This window comes from Haliotis rubra, unplaced genomic scaffold (assembly GCF_003918875.1).
Source record: "Haliotis rubra isolate DU_JTF1 unplaced genomic scaffold, ASM391887v1 Scf637, whole genome shotgun sequence".
Taxonomy (NCBI): domain Eukaryota; kingdom Metazoa; phylum Mollusca; class Gastropoda; order Lepetellida; family Haliotidae; genus Haliotis; species Haliotis rubra.
The window spans coordinates 500,116-518,371 of NW_025767343.1; the positions used below are offsets into that span (position 1 = coordinate 500,116).

Genomic DNA, 18,256 nt, shown 5'->3' on the forward strand with positions numbered 1-18,256 from the left:
GCCAATAGTGTTTGTGTCGTCGACAGGCGCTAAGTGTACAGTCTAGTCCACTACGCATCGTTGTATCTTGTGTGACAGAGCCAATAGTGTTTGTGTCGTCGACAGGAGCTAAGCATACAGTCTAGTCCAATACGGGTCGTATCTTGTGTGATAGAGATAATAGTGTTTTTGTCGTCGACAGGAGCTAAGTGTACAGTCTAGTCCAATACGCATCGTTGTATCTTGTGTGACAGAGCCAACAGTGCTTGTACCCTCTACAGGCGCTAAGTGTACAGTCTAGTCCACTACGCATCGTTGTATCTTGTGTGACAGAGCCAATAGTGTTTGTACCGTCGACAGGAGCTAAGTGTACAGTCTAGTCCAATACGCATCGTTGTATCTTGTGTGACAGAGCCAACAGTGTTTGTACCCTCTACAGGCGCTAAGTGTACAGTCTAGTCCACTACGCATCGTTGTATCTTGTGTGACAGAGCCAATAGTGTTTGTACCGTCGACAGGAGCTAAGTGTACAGTCTAGTCCAATACGCATCGCTGTATCTTGTGTGACAGAGCCAACAGTGTTTGTATCTTGTCTGACAGGAGTGTTTGTACCCTCTACAGGAGCTAAGTGTACAGTCTAGTCCACTACGCATCGTTGTATCTTGTGTGACAGAGCCAATAGTGTTTGTGTCGTCGACAGGAGCTAAGCATACAGTCTAGTCCAATACGGGTCGTATCTTGTGTGATAGAGATAATAGTGTTTTTGTCGTCGACAGGAGCTAAGTGTACAGTCTAGTCCAATACGCATCGTTGTATCTTGTGTGACAGAGCCAATAGTGTTTGTGTCGTCGACAGGAGCTAAGTGTACAGGTACTGGTGTGTAGAGTGGCAGCTATAGAGTTGTCAACATGTACGCTTGATGCCTAATGGATGCATTGCAGTGGGCAAGGGCTGTCCTTAACAGATGCTTTCAATGTGTATCTCACATACAGTTGATTCCCAACAAGGATCTCTTAGGCTAGTGCTCCGCCGTGACCAGGCTGTAACGTTACCGTGTGCAACAGACGCACATAACGGAAGGAAACATTGTGGCAGCGCTTTCTGGATCTGGAAGTATTACTTCATACTTTCTTCTTGATACTAATATGAGATTTTCCTTATAGATTATGGCGCACACAAACAACGTATTTGAGCTGATTTCCCTGAAATCCGTCAGAAGACGAATACAAGGCAGCAACTCCGACAGCACGGACGACAGCTCCATCCTCACCGAAGACGAGAAGACAGATTTAGGTGAAGAACTGGAAGTAAACAGTTCGTAATATGTTCAAATACCACTTTGAGCGAACGAATTCGTGATCTACTCATTTGGGCAAACACTCAAAACAGAGGATGGTTTAGTCAAAATATACGAACTTTACATAAATAATGCTTAAGAATATTTACACTTAGCATTGTGAATGGAGTGTGTTGTGAACAGAGTCACTTATTATTGGTTGCAACACTGTAAATGGAGTGTGCTGTGAACAGAGTCACTTATTATTGGTTGCAGCACTGTAAATGGAGTGTGCTGTGAACAGAGTCACTTATTATTGGTTGCAACACTGTGAATGGAGTGTGTTGTGAACAGAGTCACTTATTATTGGCTGCAACACTGTAAATGGAGTGTGTTGTGAACAGAGTCACTTATTATTGGTTGCAACACTGTAAATGGAGTGTGCTGTGAACAGAGTCACTTATTATTGGTTGCAGCACTGTGAATGGAGTGTGTTGTGAACAGAGACACTTATTATTGGTTGCAGCACTGTGAATCGAGTGTGTTGTGAACAGAGTCACTTATTATTGGTTGCAACACTGTAAATGGAGTGTGTTGTGAACAGAGTCACTTATTATTGGTTGCAACACTGTAAATGGAGTGTACTGTGAACAGAGTCACTTATTATTGGTTGCAACACTGTGAATGGAGTGTGCTGTGAACAGAGTCACTTATTATTGGTTGCAGCACTGTGAATGGAGTGTGTTGTGAACAGAGTCACTTATTATTGGTTGCAACACTGTAAATGGAGTGTGTTGTGAACAGAGTCACTTATTATTGGTTGCAACACTGTAAATGGAGTGTACTGTGAACAGAGTCACTTATTATTGGTTGCAACACTGTGAATGGAGTGTGCTGTGAACAGAGTCACTTATTATTGGTTGCAGCACTGTGAATGGAGTGTGTTGTGAACAGAGTCACTTATTATTGGCTGCAACACTGTGAATGGAGTGTGTTGTGCACAGAATCACTTATTATTGGTTGCAACACTGTGAATGGAGTGTGTTGTGAACAGAGACACTTATAATTGGTTGCAGCACTGTGAATGGAGTGTGTTGTGAACAGAGTCACGTATTATTGGTTGCAACACTGTGAATGGAGTTTGTTGTGAACAGAGTCACTTATTATTGGTTGCAACACTGTGAATGGAGTGTGTTGTGAACAGAGCCACTAATTATTGGTTGCAACACTGTGAATGGAGAGTGTTATGAACAGAGTCACTTTTTATTGGTTGCAACACTGTAAATGGAGTGTGTTGTGAACAGAGTCACTTATTATTGGTTGCAACACTGTGAATGGAGTGTGTTGTGAACAGAGTCACTTATTATTGGCTGCAACACTGTAAATGGAGTGTGTTGTGAACAGAATCACTTATTATTGGTTGCAACACTGTGGATGGAGTGTGTTGTGAACAGAGTCGCTTAATATTGTTTGTAGCATTGTGAATGGAGTGTGTTGTGAACAGAGTCACTTATTATTGGTTGCAACACTGTGAATGGAGTGTGTTGTGAACAGAGTCACTTATTATTGGCTGCAACACTGTGAATGGAGTGTGTTGTGCACAGAATCACTTATTATTGGTTGCAACACTGTGAATGGAGTGTGTTGTGAACAGAGACACTTATAATTGGTTGCAGCACTGTGAATGGAGTGTGTTGTGAACAGAGTCACGTATTATTGGTTGCAACACTGTGAATGGAGTTTGTTGTGAACAGAGTCACTTATTATTGGTTGCAACACTGTGAATGGAGTGTGTTGTGAACAGAGCCACTAATTATTGGTTGCAACACTGTGAATGGAGAGTGTTATGAACAGATTCACTTTTTATTGGTTGCAACACTGTAAATGGAGTGTGTTGTGCACAGAATCACTTATTATTGGTTGCAACACTGTGGATGGAGTGTGTTGTGAACAGAGTCACTTAATATTGTTTGTAGCATTGTGAATGGAGTGTGTTGTGAACAGAGTCACTTATTATTGGTTGCACCACTGTGGATGGAGTGTGTTGTGAACAGAATCACTTATTATTGGTTGCAACACTGTGAATGGAGTGTGTTATGAACATAGTCACTTATTATTGGTTGCAACACTGTGGATGGAGTGTGTTGTGAACAGAGTCACTTAATATTGGTTGTAGCATTGTGAATGGAGTGTGTTGTGAACAGTGTCACTTATTATTGGTTGCAACACTGTAAATGGAGTGTGTTGTGAACAGAGTCACTTATTATTGGTTGCAACACTGTGAATGGAGTTTGCTCTGAACAGAGCCACTTATTATTGGTTGCAACACTGTGGATGGAGTGTGTTGTGAACAGAGACACTTATTATTGGTTGCAACACTGTGAATGGAGTGTGTTGTGAACAGAGTCACTTATTATTGGTTGCAACACTGTGAATGGAGTTTGCTGTGAACAGAGTCACTTATTATTGGTTGCAACACTGTGAATGGAGTGTGTTGTGAACAGAGTCACTTATTATTGGTTGCAACACTGTGAATGGAATGTGTTGTGTTCCCAGTCAGTTATTATTGTTTACTTATACCTCTCTTGCAGATTTGAAGTCTCTGGGCGAGGAATCCAACTGTCTCCATCTTAAGGGGCAGATGATGTACATGTGTGAGTGGGACTGCATCATGTTCCTGGGCACACCCATGTAAGCTCCCTACAGAAATGGTCACTACAGCTGTATGTCTGGGCTGACGGTCACTTTGTCAAGTATCTCGGACAGTTACGTGCATATGATGTCCTGGGCATATCGGTTGTTTGTAACGTTTCTAATGATAAGTCATTAATTCCACCTATCTGAAAGTCATGCGAGCGTATGCCCTGGTGTGTTATCCGTCATCCGTCCGATTGTATGTCTGTCTTAAATATGTGCATTTTCGAAATATCGTCTGAAGGTACAAGGCATAAGAATCTGAAGCTTTGTATGAAATACATAATGTGTTTTATACACAGCCGGCCATACTGAAAATGTCCGTTTTTCACCTTTCGGTCGTTTCTGCATGTTTCATTACGTACGTTGAGATGCTGTCAGTAATGACATTACATATAATGGTAATTGTTTATCAATCTAAGTCTTTTGACCTTCACGTACCCCCGTTTTACCACTGTTTTGCATTCTTATGAAACTGAACTATAAGGCTCCTGTGTATGAATGATCCAAATTATGGTGTCAAATAAAAGTGAAGATAGATTCCTATCCGAAATGAGTGAAGATATTGAGATGCTTGCATGCTACCAATTCATATCCTAACAGCTCATACCATACGACACCACACATTACCGAAAGTGTATTTAATCTAAATACAGACACAGATGAAACCGACTTGAGAGTGCAACAGTGCAACTAGTATTGAGTAGTTAGGTCCCACAGTGAAGTTACAGCCAACAGTTACATCTTACATGTAAGCACATAACCTAGGACATCAAGGTATAGTAATGGTTTATCTGCAGCTAAACTGTTTCACAATGTTGAGCTTTACAGTTGTTCCGCCATGAACTTCCTGTGTTTCAGCATGGACAGTCTTGACGATATGTTCAACGTTGGTCTGTACATCAATGACCTCAGTATGCACGACTCAAGCAGGGACCTCGTACTGGCAGGGACACAGCAGTCCGCAGAGCTCAAGTTAGCTCTGGATCAGGTAAACGTCCCTCGCACACTCTGCCATAGATAATTATACCATAACTGCCTTCAATACACCAGGGATATAACGCTATATCTTACCGCCTTCTGGTGGAAAGCACTACATCAAGATATAATTTTGCTTTGCATTTAGGATTGCTTCGCTGTGCGGCTCCTCTGGCTGTACTGTGTAAAAATATTGTCATTGTTATGAATTCAGGAACAAGAGAAGAGCCGGCTTTTGGAAGAGAGTATGCTGAAGTTAGATGCCGAGATGAAGAGAACAGATGCATTGCTTTACCAAATGATACCGAAACCTGTCGCTGATAGACTTAGGAGGGGTGAACCGTCAGTCAACACGTGTGAGGTGTGTTATCATTCAAAATCTGTCAGATGAGGTGTTGGTCAGCATCTGTTTGATGAGATCTCTGTCAACACGTGTGAGCTGAGTTCAGTCAACACGTGTGATGTGAGGTCTCAGTTAACACGTGTGAGGTGAGGTCTCAGTCAACACGTGTGAGGTGAGTTCTGAGTGTGAGGTGAGTTCTGAGTCAACACGTGTTAGATGACATTTCTGTCAACACCTGTGATGTGAGTTCAGTCAACACGTGTGATGTGAGGTCTCAGTTAACACGTGTGATGTGAGGTCTCAGTCAACACGTGTGAGGTGAGTTCTGAGTTAACACGTGCGAGATGAGTTCTGAGTCAACACGTGTTAGATGAGTTCTCAGTCTACATGTGTGAGGTGAGTTCTCAGTCAACACATGTGAGGTGAGTTCTCAGTCAACACGTGTGAGGTGAGGTCTGAGTCAACACGTGTGAGATGAGTTCTGAGTCTACACGTGTGAGGTGAGGTAACAGTCAACACATGTGAGGTGAGCTCTCAGTCAACTCGTGTGAGGTGAGTTCTGAGTCAACACGTGTGAGGTGAGGTATGAGTCAACACGTGTGAGGTGAGGTCTGCGTCAACACGTGTGAGGTGAGGTCTGAGTCAACACATGTGAGGTGAGTTCTCTGTCAACACGTGTGAGGTGAGGTCTCAGTTAACACGTGTGGGGTGAGGTCTCAGTCAACACGTGTTAGGTGAGGTCTCAGTCAACACGTGTGAGGTGAGTTCTCAGCCAACAAATGTGAAGCTAGGTCTCAGTGAATACGTCTGAGATAAGGTCCCACAACATCTGTCAGATGAGGTGTCGGTAAACACCTTTTAGATGAGATCTCTGTCAACATGTGTGATGTGAGGTGTCACTCAACACCTATTAGATGAGGTCTCAACTAACACGTGTGATGTCAGTGTGATGCCTGTTACATGAGGTCTCTGTCAACACCTGTTAGACGAGGTCTCTGTCAACACGTGTGATGTGAAATTTCACTCAGCATCTGTTAGACGAGGTCTCTGTCAAGATCCCCGAGAATAATCCTCATACATCTCTTATATAGGTTATGTTTGATGATCTGTGTTTGTTTGAGATTATTTCGGAGTACCTCCAAGGTAGGTTTTACCTGCGCGGTACGGTTTTGGTGAGGACTTGTGATGTATTGTATTGGTCAGCCTTGGCGAATTGTGTGCTCAGCCAATACGTGTAATCTAGGTTCTTTGTACCTTGGAGATCTCAACACGTGTGAAGTGACATCCAAGTCTCAGTTAGCTCCCGTGAGACTATGTAATCTATACGATACGTATGCCCTGATGTGAGAGACTATGTAATCTATACGATACGTATGCCCTGATGTGAGAGACTATGTAATCTATACGATACGTATGCCCTGATGTGAGAGACTATGTAATCTATACGATACGTATGCCCTGATGTGAGAGACTATGTAATCTATACGATACGTATGCCCTGATGTGAGAGACTATGTAATCTATACGATACGTATGCCCTGATGTGAGAGACTATGTAATCTATATGATACGTATGCCCTGATGTGAGAGACTATGTAATCTATACGATACGTATGCCCTGATGTGACTGAGATCTCTAATGATCCCGTACAACCGGTTGTGTTTTCATACCCTATGTTACAAAGTCATCTGTGCTCTGACCGACTATGGCAGACGTCTAGTAAGTCAACTGCTTATGTTTCAGGTTTTCGACAATGTAACAATCCTGTTCAGCGACGTGGTGGGCTTCACGACAATCTGCAGCCAGATTACACCTATGGAGGTTGTCTCCATGCTCAACGCCATGTATACAAAATTTGATAAACTGAGTGAAGAACACAGGGTTTACAAGGTAATTACGGAGAACATCACACAAACAAACAATACTATCCTTCTGGTGAGTTTAGCCGCATGTTTGATGTTATGTTCACATACGGTGTTAAATCCTTGGACTATTGTTCCATCAGAAAGAACACTAATAAACTTCATTTACATATTAATCTGCATTTTACTTTCCTTATATACTACTTAATTACATAAACCATCTAGATTTTTGGGTTGTTTTTTTACGCCAACATATCTAACGTCACATGGGGTTTCATAGCCCCGGTCTGCTAGATGGTGTTTATGTAACGATGAGCATGTCTATCGGTGCGCCCGTTTTCCGTTTCCGGGCTCCTAAAGCATCGAATGTATCTTGTTGAAACTTGCCATACAGATCAGTCGTATGGTGAATTATTGCCATATGGTGATTTGGGATATTTACATCAGGACAATTTAGAATTATACAGAAAACGAGAGTAGTGTTCATTTCCAGAGCGGAACCCCAAAACTGTTAACTATTTCTGATGTCCTGATGCCTTTTGATGATTTGCGAACTTAGTATATATTTCTAATGCTCCAATATCGTTGAATATGTCTAAGAGAACTGGTGCAGTTTGATCTTTTCGGATTTTATATTTCGGATGTTGTTTATTTTTCATGCTGGCAAGTAGAAACTTGCTATACAGATAGAACTACTAGTGCTGAACTGATGTCTTTTGATAATTTGCGATTATTTCGATAAGTTGGATCTGACTGATACGAGAGTCTTGCTCGTTTTCGGAGCATAACCAGCTCGTCCTTGCGTTTTTCTTGATACATCTTGCTATACAGTTTAATGGTGAACTGGTGCCTTTTGATGACACGGGGTATTGACATTATTGTTTCTTCACTGAAATGAAGGTATCGGATGGCAATGTACAGTAGATAAGGACAAGCAGCATAAACCCATGATATATTCGAGAGTTATAAAGGAGGATTGCTGTGTTATTATTAACACGTATTTGTCGTATTATGTCCTTGTGTGAGAACTGATACGAACGTATCTGGCTCCTTGGTTTGAAAACAATATTGGCACTATTATATCTTCAGTCCTCAGATGTTCATCACTGTTATCAGTCAGTGTGCAACCATGCTGGAGGAGAGAGGTGGTACAGGTGTGCATATATCTCCAAACATTTCTCATGTATTTTCTTTACTACATGTTGATGAGGTATCGTGAGATCCAACACTGCTCTAGAACAGTACTCCCAACAAAAGTACTAGAATCTGTATTTTACTGAGAAAGTGTAATCCCAAATATATCATATGCTACTGCTCTAGAACTTCAATGGAAATTATTGTTGTGGAAATAGTATGTGTAGAAACTGGAATGAAAGTCAACACAAACAAAACTAGAGCAATAGTCCCAGAGGCAGGAAGTATGGAAGAGGGTAGTTACCATGTATATATATCTAGGTGTTGTTTTCACTCGTATTCTGTCATGGACAGCAGTTCAAGCAAGGAAAGCATTATTCTCAATTATCTATCATTATCAGAAATACTTTTGATATATTGAACATCATGACCTCTTTATTATTATTTTTAATTCTTTGATCACACTTATTTTGCGTTATGGGTCTGTGACATGGGTCGTCCGAACCAAGCTTATGGTATTCCTAAATCGTTTATTGATAACAGTAAAACAATATCGGCATCTCATTTAAGAAGAATATTATTGAACTACGGAATTTTCTTCCTGTGGCTTTTTCATGAAAGTGGTTGTACCAGATCTCTTATGGTGATGTTCAAACAGAGATTTTATGACTGCTTCTTTCAACAAGTAATTGAAGCTTTACCAATATGGAATTACTCTGTGTACACATCTCTACTTAGCGTTGAGGCCTATTTGACCAGTGACCTTATACCTTATAACACTGTTTCGGTGCAATAACTTGTCTTGCAGCTGAATGTGGCCGCCATACACATACCACCTATGATGAATGTTTGTGTATATTCCGTCATGCTCGGGGCTTCGACTGTATCGAAGATGAACCACAAGTCCTGCTAATATAAATTTACAATAGATATTCCAATGTGGGAGAGACTACTTTCCAAATAATATGATTAGCCAGCCTACAACTGAAGCTTATACGGCTGATGTCAAGTGGCAGTATCCATAATAATACATGCTTGAGTAAATTCCAAAGACAAAGAAAATATCACCCTTACAGCATGAATCAGCAAACTAACAGCCAGTCATCAGCATGTATATAACTACCACCTTTCCACATGTTTGTATTATGGGCACGGGGTCTGTCTGTCTGTCTGTCTGTTAAAAGCAGCCAAACTCAATTTCTAAATGGCACCACTCACGCGGTAGGGTATTTGTCGTCTCCCAGTGACACTTCTGTGAGGGAGGAACAGGATCTCCGGTATCATATGCTTGTCAATAGGACCTCCAGTATCATATGCTTGTCAATAGGACCTCCGGTAGCATATGCTTTTCAATAGGACCTCCGGTATCATATGCTTGTCAATAGGACCTCCAGTATCATATGCTTTCAATAGGACTTCCGGTAGCATATACTTTTCAATAGGACTTCCGGTATCATATGCTTGTCAATAGGACCTCCAGTATCATATGCTTGTCAATAGGACCTCCGGTAGCATATGCTTGTCAATAGGACCACCGGTATCATATGCTTGTCAATAGGACTTCCGGTATCATATGCTTGTCAATAGGACCTCTGGTATCATATGCTTGTCAACAGGACCTCCGGTAGCATATGCTTGTGAGTTCGAGTGACCACGAGACATGGTTGACTCCGTTGCGTTGAGGCGACATAATGTTGAGCGTGCTTCCTCAAATAGTTTTAGGCTGTTCTAATATAACTTGAATAATGTGAGGTAAAATAACAGTGAAGATAGCTAGATGTCTGTTTCGGACTCTAACGTTAGACATCATGCACTTAATGATGCATTCGACAGTGCATACTTTAGACATCAAGACGCATACTTGCTCTTCTTCTGGGTTTTTTTTTTTTAAAAACTAAGCGATTTACGTTGGTATTTTTCTCAGCCACTTCCTGGTTTTCTTTATCCCCCCGGCATGTAATGCGGGGGGATATAGTCGACTCCTCGTCCGTCCGTCCGTAATAATTTTGTTTCCGGAGCTTAACTCAAAAACCGTTCAATATTTTTCAACAAAACTGGATAGACATATCAAACAGAACCTAAAGTGTTGCCTTTTCCTATTTGCAGATTTTTGGCATTTTTAGTTTTCCGAATTTCCATGGAAACAATCTGGACCTAGTCCAAAAAATCAAGTTGGACTTTAAGTAACTGTCAGTTGATTTGTTCTTTCAAATTTATGGGGGCCGGGGGATTTGTCATCTTCTGATGACTCTTGTTTGTCATAATTATAGTTTTCTTGCAGGTAAACGTCTGACGTGGCATAATCTATTTCTGCCTATTACACAGGTTGATACTCCCACAACAAAAGAAGCTTCAGTTGCTAACATGGTAGATAAATGCGCTCTCCCCTGATTGCAGGTTGAGACGATCGGCGACGCCTACATGGTAGTGTCAGGTGCGCCTACCGTCACCAAGTTCCACGGACTGCAGATCTGCGACATGGCACTGGGGATGCTGGACTCCATGTGGGACCTGAAGGACCCGTCTACGGGAGGGAACATGAAGATCAGGGTCGGTTAGTACACGGACAGGCTTACACTGAGTCTGGATACTCACCATTAGTGTCAAATTGGGTTTTACATGTCCTAAGACATGCTTGTTATAAGAGGCGGCTATCGAGATCAGATAATTCCAGTCTCTGGTAGTGCTTCTCTATTATTTAAAAAGTGATGAGTGCGACGTTGAACAACAAACCGACATTATTCTAGCATACCGATCCAAGGGAACAGAGCGAAAATTTAGTGGTTCGCTCCCTGGATGCGTCATACCAATGCTGTATATTACTTGTTGAAACCCTGATTGTTGTACTGCTGCAACACTATGAAAGCGCCTTTAGTTCTGACCCCACCCACCTTCATCCACACACCTCTTCATCACAGAGTTTCTTTATATATTCTCCGAGTCTCACCAGAGACCATATAATCTATTATATGGTCTCTGGTTTCACTCAGTGCAGAACCAAGCTTGCAAGGAAACCTGGATAAGAATCAAGGAACACTGCATGTAAGGTTGGGAATGTTCATGTTCATTAGCTAGAAAAAGGTTTCGTGTGTAAGGAACTTCACACAGTATATGTTGATGTACTGCTATTGCTTTGGCCATTCTTCCAGTGAATCTGGATGTCTTGAAAACATTGGGTAGCACGCGTGCTTCATTGGATATATGTATATATAGTGACATGTGACAGGGGTGTCTGTTTGTTGTAGGTATCCATACGGGGACGACTGTGGCCGGAGTAGTGGGAATAAAGATGCCGAGATACTGTCTGTTTGGTGACACTGTCAACACTGCATCCAGGATGGAAACAAGTGGAGAGGTGAGACTGATTGTGACTCAGACATACACGTACGTGGCCACGTTGTTCCATCATGAACTCTTACTAGAGTTCTTCGCACACGTGTCATATTCTGTGATAAGGTACTTTTATCATCGTGTATCGGTCTTCAATGATCTCAGGTGTAAAATATTTGAGTTAGGTATCAAATGTCAGAGGTAATGTTTAATTCATTGTTCAAGGCGATGAAAATTCACATCAGCGAGACAACGAAGAAGGAGCTTGAGCCGTATCCGTACCAGGTAGAAGAAAGAGGAAGTATCGAGGTCAAGGTTAGTCAGTAACTAGTCCGGATTAACGAGGCTTCACTGTATACACAGTCTGAAATACTTTATTCACGTACGTATCATATATTATATACTAGTAGTCATTGAAAGATGAAAACATGCAGGTATAACAAGAGATCACTCCGTTCTTTATAGTTGTGTATATTTCCAGGGTAAAGGTTCCATCCGGTCCTTCTGGCTACTGAGCAAGGACACGTCGAGTGATTCTGGTGGTCCCAGGTGCCCATTTACAAGCTACCTCGAGGACGAAATAAAGAAGATCAACAAAGACTGCTCAGGAGATCTGTCACAAAGTGCCGACGGCTCGAGGTCCGTCTACTCGCCAGTTTCCTTTGAAGATATTCCCAAGAGCACCTTTAACTCACCAGTACATGCAGAGACATGTCGCCCAGCCAAGATCAATAACACTCTCAATAACAATGAAGCCAATAAAAATGTCGTATATGTGGAATCGCGGGATGAAAGCCCAAAAAAGATTCAAGATTCTCGAGACACATACTCTAAACCGAAAGATGTTGGGATGATAAAAAATCCCCTTCACCAGCCCAACCGCCCTCCAAGTGCCAACAGCCGGGGCAAGAAGGAGGATTCTGAGAAGCCCAAAAGTCAGACTTGTTGTATTGTCTAACGTTGATAGTAACACGATCATCCCCATTACACTGAGCCGGGCGGATCGGGTCGTTTCCTCTCATAAAGGATTAGTATATAGTAAGACACTGTCCGTGGCTTAGGAACACGTTGTCTCCTCAGAGACCTAAATAAAATGATATTTGACATTGTATATATTGACTTTCAGTGGAACTTTCATCACTAGATCTACCGACAAATCATCCATGTTTTATATTTATTGTGTAAATATCGCATGTACTTCGTGCCCCCTATCTCAGTTGGAAATATCTATTTGGAAAGTCATAGCTGTTCATAATGTGAATAGAAATCATCTGAGCATACTTATCTATGCTACTGTCCATGTTCTAGTGGTGGACAACGCCTGTGATGTGTCTACTGAGACATATATACTATCGTGTCAGGGAACCCAAAATATCAAAACATTTAGGGATGATGTCACTTGGAAGACGAACACTTAAAAGCCTGCAGCACTGGTAGTGTAGAATCGAGGGATGAACATAGCTCACAGGTCTTATCCTATCATGTACAACATCATTTAATCTTACTGAGCGACAAATAATATCTAAAACGGCCAAATGGCGACTAATGTAAACTAACAAGCCAGGTGTTGAGCCTCTGAATGAGCACAACAGTTACCTAGATGGTCGCTCACATCAGTGAAAGTGAGCATGTACACTGTTACAGCAGGTGTAATCTGATATTGATCATGTAAACACGGGGAAAGTCATGCGGTTCACGTAGACTGGATGCTGAAGCTGGTACTGATCACGTCGACTGACAATACAGACTGGTGATGTCAGCTGCAAGCTGAAATCTGGAAGCTAGTACTGACCACGTAAACTGAAGGGAATAGCTGGTACTACCAACTGAAACAATGGGGACATTTTATGCAAAGCGAAAAGGTGGAGATTGGTTATGTAAACAAGATGAGGTGAACATGTAATAATGGACCAAAACAACCAGACAGTGGTAATTATGTTCATGAAAGGCATCTGTTGAACGACTTCAGACAAACACATATCAGTTTAGACTGTCAGTTTAGTGGATGTTTTTGTATCCAAACAGTTGGGACAGTATTCAGTAATGAATCGCGTTGCCCAACTGTGCAGTAGATGTGAATATATGTATGCCGTGTACTGTGGAGGTTACTGACAGACAGGCTCTATGGTCGATAATAGGTCCTGGAGTCGAACCCCTGTTGGAATGACATGTATAATTGTTATATAGACACTGACCATTCTCTGATTACAACTGTGTTGTAGTCCCGATTCAACCGTTACCGGAATTAAGACATGTCGGCAGAAAAAGGTTTTGTTAAGAAAAATTAGATATGACTACGATGTTGCCATCAAAGCAATTTCACCAAGTAGATTTGCAGTTTGGGGAGACAGTATACGAAATATATATCTTCATAATGGTGATTTTCAAAATGGATCGCGAGAAAACCAGCCTCACGTCCCCTCTACCACCCCCACCCCCCCATTAGGGTTCTCCTTCCCTTACAAGTTTGTAAGTGCTAATGGTAAGGTTGGAAGTGTCAATTTGGCGAAAGTGTAGGTCATTAGCTTATACAAAGTGACCGCTAATGTTTCTTGTTGTTGTGCACACCTAGCCGTCATCTATGGGTAGAGCCTGTTGGAGATATTTGGGCTGAAGCGACAAGAGTCCAGTATTTCTTGTTTCCTGGCTTTAACCATTTACTATTTCAGTGTACAATATTGACTACCACCTGTTTGTAACCACACGGCCTTACATTGTGAAACCTTTAGTGATACAGTAAGTAAATTATTTACAGTAGACTGAGGCAATGTCGCAGTATTGTATATCACCATTTATATATAATTGTCTTTACATATAGTTTGATGATAACATGTTTCTATGTTGGAGACGTATTTTTCTCGGTAGTGAGGAGAATGTATTTTCTTACGTATTATGTTTCAGTTGTTGGTTTTTGCATTGACATTTCGAATAAAGAGATAAGTGCTAAGTTTCACATACTTTACACGGCTTTAAGACTGTATATATGCATCTTTAAAGATCTTATTTGTTTTCCATTTTTTTCTGCCTCATAAATCGGAAATATATACTCATGGACACAAATAAGGGAACGCATGAAAGTACAAGTGTTCGGAGTATACTCTTTTCCGTGTTTCTTCGTATGCTTTGTTTTGCGGTGTGGATGAATATCTGGAAAAAAATAAAGGAACACTTGTACTTTCATGTTTTCCCTTATTCGTTTCCACGAGTGTATGTTTTTGAAAATAGTCCCAAACTATTTGAATATAATTGTTTCATTGAGCTTGTGTGGTGACATACTGATTTCACTATTAAATTTTCTTCAAGCTGCATATACCTTTCCATTTCAATTTGGAATCACCTTAAACCAGACATGCCAAGGTCATCTGGGGACTGACCTGTATTTGCTAAACAATGTTACATTTGCAAATAAAACAAGTCAGTAATACATTTGCCATTGTTCGTGTTGCCATAACATAACGAGAGAGAGAGAGAGAGAGAGAGAGAGAGAGAGAGAGAGAGAGAGAGAGAGAGAGAGAGAGAGAGAGAGAGAGAGAGAGAGAGAGAGAGAGAGAGAGAGAGAGAGAGACTATCTTTTTTTACTAAGAAGTATAACACAATCCCAATCGTTACACTTGATAACTTTCTGAAAGACATATTCATAGCAATATGTTGTTGCACAAATATACTAGAGTAATTTAGTAATAATAGTCATTGTAGTTGACTTTTGTACAAATATAATGAAAACAGTTTTTTGCACAAAAAATAGAATGACGTGGAAGGTAAACATGCAGTAGTTCTATGTGAAGTATAGCAACTACGTGTCTGTCCTTTGGTGAAAACGTAGAGACCGTAAAAAGGAAACGGTATGTTGTTCACGTTCAATATACCGAAAGAAAGAAGACTTTCACTTGTAACCTTTGTTACACTGAGGACGCAAAAGAGGACGTTCACTTGTAACCTTTGTTATACCGAGGACGTGAAAGAGGACGTAAACATGTTACCATTGTTATACTGAGGACGTGAAAGAGGACGTTCACTTGTTACGTTTGTTATACTGAGGACGTGAAAGAATACGTTCACTTGTAACCTTTATTATACTGAGGGACGTGAAAGAGGACGTTCACTTGTTACCTTTGTTATACTGAGGACGTGAAAGAGGACGTTCACTTGTAACCTTTGTTATACTGAGGACGTGAATGAGGACGTTCACTTGTAACCTTTGTTATACTGAGGACGTGAATGAGGACGTTCACTTGTAACCTTTGTTATACCAAGGACGTGAATGAGGACGTTCACTTGTAACCTTTGTTATACTGAGGACGTGAATGAGGACGTTCAGTTGTAACCTTTGTTATACTGATGACGTGAATGAGGACGTTCACTTGTAACCTTTGTTATACTGAGGACGTGAAAGAGGACGTTCACTTGTTACCTTTGTTATACCGAGGACGTGAAAGAGGACGTTCAGTTGTAACCTTCATTATACCAAGGACGTGAAAGAGGACGTTCACTTGTTACCTTTGTTATACCGAGGACGTGAAAGAGGACGTTCACTTGTAACCTTTGTTATACCGAGGACGTGAAAGAGGACGTTCAGTTGTAACCTTCATTATACTGAGGACGTGAAAGAGGACGTTCACTTGTAACCTTTGTTATACCAAGGACGTGAAAGAGGACGTTCACTTGTTACCTTTGTTATACCGAGGACGTGAAAGAGGACGTTCAGTTGTAACCTTTGTTATACTGAGGACGTGAAAGAGGACGTTCACTTGTTACCTTTGTTATACCGAGGACGTGAAAGAGGACGTTCAGTTGTAACCTTCATTATACCAAGGACGTGAAAGAGGACGTTCACTTGTTACCTTTGTTATACTGAGGACGTGAAAGAGGACGTTCACTTGTAACCTTTGTTATACTGAGGACGTGAAAGAGGACGTTCACTTGTTACCTTTGTTATACTGAGGACGTGAAAGAGGACGTTCACCATTTACCTTTGTTATACCGAGGACGTGAATGAGGACGTTCACTTGTTACCTTTGTTATACTGAGGACGTGAAAGAAGACGTTCACTTGTAACCTTTGTTATACTGAGGACGTGAAAGAGGACGTTCACTTGTAACCTTTATTATACTGAGGACGTGAAAGAGGACGTTCACTTGTAACCTTTATTATACTGAGGACGTGAAAGAGGACGTTCACTTGTAACCTTTGTTATACTGAGGACGTGAAAGAGGACGTTCACTTGTAACCTTTGTTATACTGAGGACGTGAAAGGGGACGTTCACTTGTAACTTTGTTATACTGAGGACGTGAAAGAGGACGTTCAGTTGTAACCTTCATTATACTGAGGACGTGAATGAGGACGTTCGCTTGTAACCTTTGTTATACCGAGGACGTGAAAGAGGACGTTCACTTGTAACCTTTGTTATACCGAGGACGTGAAAGAGGACGTTCAGTTGTAACCTTTGTTATACTGAGGACGTGAAAGAGGACGTTCACTTGTAACCTTTGTTATACCGAGGACGTGACAGAGGGCGTTCACTTGTAACCTTTGTTATACTGAGGACGTGAAAGAGGACGTTCAGTTGTAACCTTTGTTATACCGAGGACGTGAAAGAGGACGTTCACTTGTAACCTTTGTTATACTGAGGACGTGAAAGAGGACGTTCACTTGTAACCTTCATTATACTGAGGACGTGAAAGAGGATGTTCACTTGTAACCTTTGTTATACTGAGGACGTGAAAGAGGACGTTCACTTGTTACCTTTGTTATACTGAGGACGTGAAAGAGGACGTTCATATATAACCTTTGTTACACCGAGGACGTGAAAGAGGACGTTCATTTGTAACCTTTGGTATACTGAGGACGTGAAAGAGGACGTTCACTTGTAACCTTTGTTATACTGTTATACGTCATCACATAGCGGGAACTGTGTGAGCATGTGTGACCTGGTCACGTGAACCATGCTTAATTTCTTTGTTACAAATATTCAGGTATTTAGACAAATCCTCCTTAATTGAATATTCACACCGCAACCCATGCAGCATTCGTGCTTGAGATCATAATTGATGGTGGTCTATAACGGTCAAAGGATGCATCAATCTAGTCTTGAGAGTCTGCTGAATGTAAACATTGTTAAACCAGTTACCATGAACATTTCGGAATACATACACAATTTATGTGATGTTATTTTCAGTAGGATAACGTTTATACCGCTTTATATGAAGAAAAGTTACTTTTTACTGTTTGTGTTAGGTATGGTGTATATTTTGTGCATACCATCATTCAACGTAGTCTTCAGATATTTTACGACATCTTCTTTCAGTTTTGGCATCACTCCCTCGAATCTTCAGATCTATTGTCATTTTAAATGAGGAAACATATCAGACATCCGTCCTCAACGGAAACTAAGAACCACGTTCCTGTGTAATTACCTGCGGTTGAACTTGAGGTTATACTCAACATAACGACCGCTTGAGACGTGTATATGTGGATGGTGAATGTTCTTGCTACCGCTAGGGTGGTGGGGTAGTCTAGTGGTTAAAGCGTTCACTTGTCACGCCGAAGGCCCGGGTTTGATTCCCCACATGGGTACAATGTGTGAAGCCTATTTCTGGTGTCCCCCACCGTGATATTGCTTGAATATTGCTCAAAACGGCGTAAAACCATGCTCAGGCAG

General features: G+C 41.3%; 1 protein-coding gene across 2 annotated transcripts in view; it reads left to right on the forward strand.

The window, feature by feature from the left end:
- LOC124256729 (soluble guanylate cyclase 88E-like) overlaps positions 1-13,881 on the forward strand; it is a 48,648-nt gene extending 34,767 nt beyond the window's left edge. For both annotated transcript variants that reach the window (XM_046690692.1, XM_046690693.1), the window contains 9 exons: positions 1,143-1,272; positions 3,847-3,946; positions 4,811-4,940; positions 5,142-5,288; positions 7,015-7,161; positions 10,665-10,821; positions 11,513-11,622; positions 11,823-11,912; positions 12,079-13,881. In XM_046690692.1, coding sequence (XP_046546648.1) covers positions 1,143-1,272; positions 3,847-3,946; positions 4,811-4,940; positions 5,142-5,288; positions 7,015-7,161; positions 10,665-10,821; positions 11,513-11,622; positions 11,823-11,912; positions 12,079-12,555 — 1,488 coding nt within the window. In that variant the 3' untranslated portion in view covers positions 12,556-13,881. The remainder of the gene's footprint in view (positions 1-1,142; positions 1,273-3,846; positions 3,947-4,810; positions 4,941-5,141; positions 5,289-7,014; positions 7,162-10,664; positions 10,822-11,512; positions 11,623-11,822; positions 11,913-12,078) is intronic.
- The last annotated feature ends 4,375 nt before the right edge of the window (positions 13,882-18,256 follow it).